Source organism: Peromyscus maniculatus, chromosome 1 (assembly GCF_049852395.1).
Source record: "Peromyscus maniculatus bairdii isolate BWxNUB_F1_BW_parent chromosome 1, HU_Pman_BW_mat_3.1, whole genome shotgun sequence".
In the NCBI taxonomy this organism is placed as follows: Eukaryota; Metazoa; Chordata; class Mammalia; order Rodentia; family Cricetidae; genus Peromyscus; species Peromyscus maniculatus.
Window position 1 is genome coordinate 152964672 of NC_134852.1, and position 10681 is coordinate 152975352.

The 10681-nt window shown below is 54.4% G+C and overlaps 1 protein-coding gene across 2 annotated transcripts; it reads left to right on the forward strand.

Annotated features, from left to right (window-relative positions):
- The first annotated feature begins 859 nt into the window (after positions 1–859).
- Positions 860–8500, forward strand: Mrpl23 (mitochondrial ribosomal protein L23). 2 transcript variants are annotated; one of them, XM_006977286.3, is made up of 5 exons: positions 860–988; positions 3429–3551; positions 4480–4562; positions 5108–5181; positions 8279–8500. In XM_006977286.3, the coding sequence occupies exons 1-5, from the start codon at positions 972–974 to the stop codon at positions 8414–8416; spliced, it is 435 nt and encodes a 144-aa protein (XP_006977348.1). In that variant the 5' UTR covers positions 860–971; the 3' UTR covers positions 8417–8500. The 2 variants fall into 2 exon arrangements, with proteins under 2 accessions (XP_006977348.1, XP_076411719.1); XM_076555604.1 differs by lacking the exon at positions 860–988 and adding an exon at positions 2247–2374.
- The last annotated feature ends 2181 nt before the right edge of the window (positions 8501–10681 follow it).

The window sequence follows — 10681 nt, forward strand, 5'->3', positions numbered from 1 at the left end:
GGCGGCCAAGAAAGGGAGGGAAGGAGAAAGGAGGGGGTCCTGGGAGCCTGGAAGGGAAAACAACCCACACCGGGTTGGGAGAGGGGCCTTAGACCTCAGACAGGAGGTCCAGCCCACCCCGCCCTTCCCCATCTCTGCTGCCCCCGGGATTGTTGGCTAGGCTGTGACTGAATTGTTGAGGAGGGCTAGGGTCCTGCGTGGAATGGGGGATGGGAGTAGCCTCTTGATGGGCTTGAGGGAGGGAAAGAGACAAAGAGCTGGGCATAGAGGCAGGCAGGGTGGATGTTTGTACAGCTAGGCTGTGGGACACAGGGTGGGGACTGGACGCTCAGGCCTTGGTGAGCCTTATGGGATGGATTGATCCAATTGAGAAAAAGAGGATTGGGGACAAAGGTAGTGCTAGACTACCTACAGCAAGGGGACAGAGTACATTTGGGGGTGCAGGGTGTATAACAGTGCTTGGTGGGACCATGCAACGTTGGGATGGGGAGGCAGGACAGTAGGTGCCCTTTGTAGAGTCCACCAGTAGCGCAGAAGTGCGGGGTGGCTCATGGCAAAGGGCTGTGCCCCTGTGGGTGGGGAAGCATGTGGGCGTAGGGTGCTTACATGTTGAAAAGCAGGGAGGTACATTGTACACCGAGTTGTGCGCGGGACTCTGTGCGGTGTACGGGTCTGGGTGGGAAAAACGGGTACAGTGTGCACGCAGGTTTTTTTGCGGGTCCGGATGAAGGGCGGGGCTGTGCACTGTGTGACTCCCCTAGGAAACCCTGCAGGCGGAGAGGCGGGGTACATTGTGCCAGGGGCGGTGCCCGGGCAGCTTGCGGTGGGGGTGGGGATTTGCGGGACACCGAACGTGCGGGGCCCTGCGGTGCAGGGAGAGGGTAGCGCGGCCTCCGGAAGCGAGGGGGCGCTGTGCCAGCGCGGGCACGGTGCGGGGCGTCGCTCCTTCCGGCCTGGTAGGTGCGGCTGCCATGGCGCGGAATGTGCTGTGAGTAACGTGGTCGGCGGGCTGAGCGGGCAGCGCAGCCCAGGTCGGGTGGGCGTGGGGCCCGGGCGGTCCCGAGGACCGGAAGCAGGAGGCGCCCGCACTCAGCCGGTTTCCCGCACTCAGCCGGTTTCCCGCAGGGGTCCACGCGGCAGGCGCACCGCGGCGTAGTGTACTGGCTGTCAATCACAGCTAACCGCGCGGGCCTCCTCTGGCAAATAGCCAGAGCTGGGCCGAGATCGGCCAGTGCTCGCAGCACCCCTGGCCCAAGCCCCCAAAAGTTGCTGCATTCACAGATCTCCACGTGGCCAGCAGGGCTGGCCTCCCACAGTCTAAGCAGGAAACACGTGTTCAGTGAACACGTGACCCACTGGATGGGTGGCCCGGGTTGAGCGTTAATGTGGGTTTGGGGGGTTCTCATGGAGACGGGATTTGGGGAGCCCTGCACACAGCTGGGGAGAGCGTTGCAGGAATTGCCTGGTGGGCACCCGTATAATTTCAAAACTGGCTAGCATGGACCAGGGTCCGCAGAAGAAGGTTCAGCTCTCATGCTTACGCCCTAGTTTTGCAGGGAGCTAGTGGGACCCATGTGTGAATGGACGATGGGTGGGTGGGGACAGGGTGAGATCAGGGATGAGACCTGAGCTACCTAGGGCAAGTCACAGCTTAGTTACCAGTGGGGAGCCAGGTGCCCAGATTGTGAAGGGAGGAGAGCCAGGAGTTCCACGTGAAATACGCTCTTTGGGGTGCTTGTGAAAGATAGTAGGAAAGAAGTAAGTTAGGGGAACCGTGAAAAGCCAGGTTTCAGAAGAGCAGCAAGGCTGGGAGAGCAGGGAGGGTCCTGGGACCAAGAGGAGGCTGCAGGGTTTCCTGGGGGAGTCACCAGGCTTGGGATGCGCCTGGCAGTCTGTGGGAAGAGTTTGTGGGCAAGGGCAGATGTAGGGAGAACAGAAATCTGCATATAGTTCGCATGACTCCAGTGTGGTCTTAGGGGCTCTGCTCTCAGGTCCTATTCCTGAAGATTCAGAGACTAGGGAGTTTAGTGTGCACTGTACCCCCATTTCCACTGTTAAGGAAGGTCTTCCCAATTTTGTCCTCATGCTGTGCCACAGTTGGGCCCCACTCACATCCCCCTTCAGAACCTGCCCCTCTTTCAGGGTCTTCTCAATGCCCTCCTTGCTGCCTGTTCCTGTAGGCACAGAGTTCAAGGTTCTCTCAGGGAGGCTCAGCCATGGCATTGGCAGCAATCTCTAGGCAACTAGTCTGGCAGCAGAGTATGGATTTGATCACTGGGTTGGCTCTTGAGCCATTGAGTTTAGCAAACTTTGGGCTACGGGTCCTGCTTCTGAGGCTCCCACCAGGCTACCTTCAGAGTCATCTGAAACCCAGGTACCTGCTACTCTGCCCTGAAACCCCCTGGTGCTCTCAGCCTGGTCCTTCCAGTGTGGTGCCTCCTGGAGTTGGAGAGCCAGTATATACTTCTCCAAAGCTGGATCAGCATAGAACTCAGTCTTTCACAGGCCTAGGTGCACCCAGGTTTGACCCACATGCCACACCTCTGGTTATCAGTGCGACCCTAGGTGGTTCTGTGTACCCACCCTCCACCTGGGCATCCTGGACTTGAGTTTCTCCACTTCCATGTCTGTTCATTGACCATGTCTGTTCGTGGAAACAGACCTTGAGTTTCTCCACTTCCATTGTCTGTTCAGTGGGCTGGGAGGTGTACAAGCCCACCAGGCAGAGATTCTGCTTTGTCTGAAGGTCTGATAATGGTGAGAAACAGTGGCTACCCCAAGTCCTTAGCAGCTTCTGCCTGTTTGGGTAGTTTTAGGAGTCCAGTGAGGTATTGCCAGCTTGGAGCACCGTGTTAGAAACATTATCTTCACCAGCCCCCAGCCTGTTCGTCTCCCTCTCAAGGGCTCTTCTGTGCTGAGGGGGACAGTAAAGGAGTCCTTCTCCCTGGCCGTGGGAACACCCAGAAGTAGGAGCGATATCTTCAAGTGGGGTACTGCTGTCGCTCTGCTCATGAGGTCCTCCCTCCCTTACTCTCTTACATTTTTACAAGCTGAGATGACAGCCATTATTCTGACACCCTGCCACACCATCAGCCTCAGCTCCTGTTTTTTTTTTTTTTTTTTTTTTTTTTTTTTTTAGCTACCCTTTTGCCCTTTCCTTAGGCAAGCTGTAGTGTCCATAGCCCTGACACCCCAGAAGGGAGGTTAAAGCCTGGGAAGTTTCCTGTCCCCTCCCCCCATACTGATCAGACCATGCAGTAGGGACAGGCCCTGTGATCTCCATGTCCCTTGTACAGGTCCTATGTATAACTGTCCCTGGCCTGCCTTGACCCTCCTGGTGTGCGTGGACACATGAGCCTGTAGCACTCTGTGTAGCACTCTGTGTGTGCACAAGCATGTAACCGTAATCCCGTATCTCTTCTGAGCAGGTACCCCCTCTACCAGCTGGGTGGCCCCCAGCTCCGTGTATTCCGAACCAACTTCTTCATCCAGCTGGTGCGGCCTGGTACTGCCCAGCCTGAAGATACTGTGCAATTCCGGATCCCCATGGAGTAAGTGAGTCCCAGAGGAATTTGGGGGCTGGGGAGCGGCCTCCAGGATGTGGGGCCCCGTCCTGTTTTCTAGCTCAGCTCCCCAGGGCCAGGCTTTTCCTGTGGTGGAAAGACCTGGGGCCACTTTGCTTGCTCAGCGGATGGTGGAGGGGCCTGGTGTTTGCAGAGCTTCAGGCAGCCAGAGAGCAAGCATGCTCTTGGCTGGCTTCCTGGCTCGCCCTCCACCTGGGGAAAGCTTAACAGAAAGCCTGAGATTTGTTGAATTCTTGCCTCCATCCTTTTCCCAGGAACGGAGTCCCCGGAGGCTGGGTTGGAGCATGCTGAGATTTGCAGAGCTTCTGGATTGTTAGCCCTGAGTTCCCCATCTCCTTCTGCTCAGTTCAGTGTGCCACTTTTTTAGGGCGGTGGAGTACAGTCTGAACTGCTGGTGCTGCTCTGAGTCCTAAAAACCTCAGCTGGGGAAGAAGGAGCAGGGGGCAGAGAGAGATGCCTATATAAGCTGGGGTAGGGTCTCTCCAGCCTTACAGACATGGGCAGGAGCTTATGGTGGCCAGAGTTGTGCTGAAAGCCCATGTGGGCTTCACCCACCCTGTCCCAGAGGCCACTTTCTAGCACAGTAGCAAGTCTTTAGTCACAGATAGGAACCCAGCCTGGGGACAGGCCTGGTACTGTACATTTTACCAGGCTACCCAGTTGGCTCCGGTGGTGATCAAGGACCCAGGTAGAGAGGAACAAATAAACCAGGCTGATGAAACCAAGCTGTCATTGCCCTGACTTATCCTGGTGTCTGGAGAGAGGACAGTACTGGCGCCTGGCCTCGCTGGCTACAGCTGCTTCTGAACTCAACCCTCATCCCTGGGTAGGATATCTTTCTCAGTATCTTTTATCTAGGCTTAGCTCCGACCTGTTTTCCTTCCGTCTCCTCCAGGATGACCAGGGTGGACCTCCGGAATTACCTGGAGCAAATTTACAACATTCCTGTGGCTGCGGTGCGCACGAGGGTGCAGCATGGTGGGTACCTATGTTGGTGGCTTTACCGCGTGGTGTCCCCGTACTCCCCATGAGGGGAAACTGAGGCATGAGGGGCTTGGTAGAAGTCTGCTCCCAGCCCCTTTCCTTACAGGCTGTTGAAGGTCCCCAGCACTTTCAGCTGTGACCCTGAAATGTCCATCTCCACAGTAGTCTCCTCCTATAGTAGACCCTGATGTGGCCATCAGTGACAGAGCCAGTGCCCAGGGCTGGCTGGCAGTGCTACCTCCTGAGAAATGCCCTCCCTGGAGAAGCTGCATTTCACCCGAGAGAAAAGAGGCCCCTTTTATTCTTTTAAACTCTTTTGTCGTCATTTCTGTTTTCAAAGACTATTTTTTACTTAAACATAGAAACTGGTTTCAGTGGCACTAATGGGAGATCTGTCTGAGACCCCTCCTGGTGTACTGTCTACCTTCTGAAACCCCCATCCCCAGATGATATCCTGTGCCTTGCTGGAAAATGGTTCCTAGACTGTGGGGGCTGATCAGGGGCCAGGAGCTAAGGCAGGGTCTGCTGTCCCCTCACAGGCTCCAACAGGAGGAGAAACGACAAGAATGTAAGGATCAAGAAGCCAGACTACAAAGTGGCCTACGTGCAGCTGGTAAGTGAGAGCAGCCCTGTTTCTGCTCCTTGTCACGGCTGCGTCCCGGGGCTGTTTGTGCAGTGCACTCCACCTTTGTGGAGCCTCGACCTGGAGACCTGGGAAGGGAGAAGCCCAGGTCCTAGTGCACCTCGGCCGGCCGAGCTCGCTGAGTCCATTCCTTACGCTGTGTTAAAGGCCAATGGCCAGGCTTTGTGTTTGGTGAAAACAAATCAGAAGGTGAATGTGGAAAGCCCCAGCTCGGTGAGGACCCGGCCTTGGGCAGATCCTGGGCCTGATGCATAGCTGATGTTCCCCTAGGAGCCCAATGCAGTGAAGAGGTCGAGATGTCTGGGGCACAAGGGCCCTGCACATTCTGCTGTTAGTCAGTCTAATCATGGCAGGCACCAAAGCCACTTCACCTCGTCCTTGCCGGGGGGTCTTTATTCGCTGAGATGCAGACTTGCCTGGAAGTATGCATTTTCAAGCCTGCTTTTGCTGGCCTCTCTCCTAGACCCACGGTGGTCGTTGAGGCCAGATTTTAAACCACCACCCTTCGGTCTGAGTGTCCAAGCAGAATCCCCTTTGACCTCTGGGAATCTTGCCGGGAAGAGTCCACTCGGCAGGGTCCATTAACTAGCCCCCCACTGCTTGAACCCCACAGGGGGGTTTCCTCCAATTTCTCCAGTTTCTGTGTAAACAGCCCTCCAGGGAGCCCCGCTGCCACAGCTGGCCACTAGATGGCAGTCATGCTATTGAGAATGGGCTCCTCCCACCCCACCCCGGGCTGGATGGTTGTTTGTTCAAAGACCCCGTGAAGAAGGCAGCTTTGCTGAAAAAAGACCCACAGTTGTTCTAAACAGGCTCTAATATTTGCTGTGCACAAAATCAGCCACGCAGGTGGGAAAAGAAGGCCCAGGCTGTCTGAAGGCCTGTGTGTGTGTGCATTTGTGCACTGGTGTTGAATCCCCCCATCTGTCTTTGTCATGGCCTGTGGGGCCACATCCATATGCTGGCATTTGCCACAAGTCACTTCAGAGACAGCTATGGTTACAAGTGGCTTCTGAGACATCTGAGCCCCTACATTTGCCCCCCTCAGCCCCACCACGCTCATGAAAGCTGGACGGTAGTTCTTAGATCTGGCGTCTGCAGCTGCCACCAGGCATGCCTCCTTCCTCTGTGAAATCGTGATAAATGGGGACCCATCGTGTCCCCACTGGGCAAGGCTTCTCGACCAGAATTAAAATTTGTAGTGCACCCCCCTTCCCAGCTCCAGTCTCGAAATGGTTAGTGCTTGGGACTTCCCGGCTGTATCTGCAAAGACTGTCTTTGTCTTCTAGCGTGTCCTTTGGGGGTGGGGGGCTTCTGGTAACTGTATTGTGAGACTCAGGAAGGGGCAACCAGAGAGAGACAGTTCATTGTGAGTGTGGAAGGGGAAAGGCGGGTCCCACGTGGTGGGCGTCCACATTTTTCTTCTGACAAACTGATAAACATCTTTTTGGTCCGGTGGGGAGGGAGCCTTAGCAAGCTCCCAGTCCCCACATAACAAAAAGAGCATTGACCATGTTTACACAGAATGGTGTTTGACTGAGTGGTGCATACAGGCCCTGAGCCCTAGGCTCCAGAATAAATGCTACGGGCAGGCACAGTCCAGCCCAACAATGGCGTTTGGGGCCCTGGGATTACTGGAGTCAGGACTGGCTTCTCCACTTTTCACTTTGGCCTTTTTTCCTTTCCTGCCTTGGGCCCCTCAAAACCGGCTCTCCCTCCTTGGAGAGTGGGTGGCTACATTTTTTTTAAAGTATGAAGTCATTATCTCTAGAGATAGTCCTCAGAGAAGTCATACGGGCGCCCGTAGATGGTTAAATGGGTCCCTTACTGGTTGTCTTTGTTCTTTCCCAATACCTACCCGCATAGGCTGTCTTATCTGTCTCTGGACCTCAGGCTATCATTTTGGGTTTCAGCTGCCACCAGACACAGCTGTCAACTCTAGATGGGCCATCAGCTCTGCTTACAAGCTACTGCCTCCCCTTTTTTATTTTTGAAATAGGGTCTCATATAGCCCAGTCTGGCCTTGGTCTCCTTGTGTAGCCAAGGATGACCTTAAATTTCTGATTCTCTTGCCTCGACCTCCCCAGTGCTGATTACAGCACCAGGCATGAACCACCCAAAGTTTTTTGTGGCACTGGAGATCAAACCTAGGGCCTCAGTCGTGCTAGGCAGGAACTCTACCAAGTAAACTACATGCCCAGTCCCAAAGCAAGTCTTTGGAGGCCAAGTGCACACCTCTGACTGAATTTACTGAGGTGCCCCAGAGTCAGAATTCCCTATTTGTCTCCACGTGAGACAAGAGGGGGGCTCTCTGCCTCTGGGTTGCCCTTTTGTGCCCCTTTCCTCTTACACCTCTTATCTTGGAGATGTTGGCAGGCTGCAAGTGAGCCTCCCAGCCCTGGATCTGCTTAGAGCCTTGCAGAACTGGCTCATTCCCCCTCCCAAGGCCTTCACTGGTGCTGGCCCACGTGCTTGGGGCCCCAGGCTGGGACGTGGCCATGCTGACACACTCTGAACTTCTAGTGAAAGACGTAAAAGCAGTTAATTTGCAAAGCCAGACTTGATTTATAGACTGCTGCGTATGTAGGTTTCTCTGTACGTTTTATTTGCCAAGTTCGGAGCCTGGAGGAGGGCGGCCTTTAATGTGGCTGAAGGCCTTTAGATATTTTGGATGGAAAAAGTTTTAGCATGGCACCAGACGTCATTTGTGTCCTGTTTTTCTGCTCCTAGTTCCTGCCCCCAGTTCCACGGGCTGCCGCCTGGTGAATGGGCCTTTGCTGGACTGTTTTTAATGAGGCTTGGGCTGGTGCAGACCCCTGTAAAGAGATAATGTCCATGAAAAGGGCCATTGTCCCGGTAAGAGCCTGCCGCTGATAGATAAAGGTCGAAGGGCTGGCCTGCAAGGTGTTTGTTTTCCCAGCAGGAACCCTGCCCAGAGACACTGGTGGCTCATCATCCTGTTTGTCATCCAGGGTCCAGAACTGCTGGCCTCCAGGCATTAAATTCCTCTGCTGTGATAGGAAGGCCAGCCTCAGTCTCTCTACTAAGCCCCTGTTTTTCTCTCCAGGCACATGGGCAGACATTCACCTTTCCAGATCTTTTTCCTGAGAAAGAGCCCAGTTCTGCAGAGGAAGAGGAGCCTCAGCAGCAGAGGCAGAGCAGCGACCCCCGGTGCCCTGGCATCCCTTCTTGGTTTGGCCTGTGACCTGTGGTAACAGGGGCTGGGCCACAGACCTAGCGAGCACAGTGGTTCTGACAAACCCGAATAAAAATCCTTTGTGGAAAAAGAGCTGGACACTTTGCTTTCTGTCTTGGATGGCACCTCTGGGTCTCTGACACATGTGGTGCAGGAGGCCTGGCAGTGGGTAGAGCCTGAGGCAGGTCAGCATTCTGGGGGCACAGACAGCAGTGTGAATATTCATAGCTGATAGGACAACTCAGGGGGCCTCTGTGGGAGCAGAAGCCCACTACCAGGCAAGTGTGTGAGCCCCAGGAAACAGTCCCACATTGCAGTCCTCACTGGGGGGAGGAGGGAATCGCCCGTCCAGGCAGGTTTTGGTAGGATACAATGGCAGGAAGGACCAGAGAGGGATGGTGAGCAGGAAGGATGTGGAAGGGCATAAAGGACATCAGAGGCAGATCTGCAGGCTCCAGGGCTGTGTCATTGCAAGGAGACCGCCAGGCCACCGTGACCAAAGGCTATGGGTGATGAGACATGAAAGAGCAGCGTGGAGCCAGTAGGAGGACAGGGACAGAGATTACAAGGCGCAGAGGACCAGCAGGATTGATTGCTAGATAAAGATACTTCCCTTTAAGCCTGAAGGCCTGAGTTTGATCCCCAGAACCCAGGTGGATAGACAAAGTAGGCGCCACCAAATTGTCCTCTGATTTCCACACATAGGGTAGGGTAGCACAGCAGCCTCCACACACCCATCACACCTACACAGGCTGTAATTTTCAAGATTTTTAAGAGCAAAGTCATGCACCTTAAGCTGTGCTGACCGGAATCTTGAGAGTATGTGCCTATTGAAAGTTTTTCAGCATTGATGCCTGAGTTTGTGTGTTTGTTTGTTGATTGGGTTTTGGTTTTTCAAGACAGGGTTTCTCTGTGTATCCCTGGCTGTCCTGGAACTTGCTTTGTAGACCAAGCTGGCCTCAAACTCAGTACCCCTGCTTCCCGAGTACTGAGATTAAAGGAGTGTGCCACTAAGCCGCAGTTTGTATTTGTGACTCTGTGTGTGATTGTGTCTAGGTATCAGCGTATCTGTCTCTTCAGTGACTAGTTGTACGGGTCTGGAAATGAATTATCTCTGTCTGTGTACAGGATTATGTGTGTTTCTATATCTGAGAGTGTGACTGTGTCTCAGAGCATGTGTGTCCGATTCTGTGACTGTGACTTTGTGTCGGTGTGTGTTTGAGTGTGACTATGACTATGTGTTCATGTGTTGTGTTTGTGAGACTGACTGTGTGTGTTGGTATGTGTGTGAGTGTGACTATATGTCTGTGACTGTGTCAGTGTGTGTGTCTTTGTGTCAAACTGTCATTGTGTATCAGTGTGGATGTGACTGCCTCTGTCTCTGGGTGTGTGATTGTGTCTCTGTGTGTGTGTCTTTTAAATGTGTGTGGTTGTGATTATGACTGTCTCAGTGATTCTGATTATGAGTGCGTCTTGGTGTGAAATTTAGTTCTAAGGAGGAAGTTTGCCTGAAGATTTGGGGAGCAGTCTGCATGGTATCACCAAATGCTGGGGACAGCCCTGTCTCAACACTCATGTGCTCATGTGCCATCTTGCTCCTGTCTCTGGGCGCCTGTCTGCCGGGATTGGAATCTGTGCTCTGCAACGTGGCTCGGCTGTGGGCTGTGGGTTCTGAGCAGGGCTTGGGGGCCCCTGAGATGGAGTCAGTGCTCAGCCCCACCCCCACTGGAGTGCAGAGCTGGGGGGATGGGGGTGGAGAGCACGCTGGTGAAGCCTGGAGGCCAGCAAAAGCACCCTTCAAGTGTTGATTTAGAGGACGGCGAAGGTCAGGAAGTGGGCAGGAGAACTGTATTTTCCTTAGAGAAATAATTCATGGGGCCCCGGGCACGGAGGACCCTCACTGTTGGGGGAGGAGGAATCCCATCTTTCACGCTGCATGCACAAGGAACTGTTCACAATCTCCACAGGGGCACAGACAGCCCTGGGGGCCAAGGTCACTCTTCATCATGTCCTGCTGGCTGCCTCAGTCCCCCACCACCCCACCAGCTTTGCCCCAGTCTCTCTCTCTCTCTCTCTCTCTCTCTCTCTCTCTCTCTCTCTCTCTCTCTCTCTCTCTCTCTCTCTCACACACACACACACACACACACACACACACACACACACACACCACCCCCCACAGGCCCAGGCTACAACCCACTCTTCTAGCCAGGGGAGGAGGCAGGGGCCTCCAGTTGCTGGTGCCTGCTTCCCCCCTGCCCAGGAGGCTCCCTGGGT

Coding starts and splice junctions, on each gene's coding strand:
- Mrpl23 (XM_076555604.1), top strand. CDS start 2,262: ATGGATTTGATCACTGGGTTGGCTCTTGAGCCATTGAGTTTAGCAAAC. Junction 2,375..3,428: donor CAGAGTCATCTGAAACCCAG/GTACCTGCTACT, acceptor TCTTCTGAGCAG/GTACCCCCTCTACCAGCTGG. Junction 4,563..5,107: donor GCGCACGAGGGTGCAGCATG/GTGGGTACCTAT, acceptor GTCCCCTCACAG/GCTCCAACAGGAGGAGAAAC.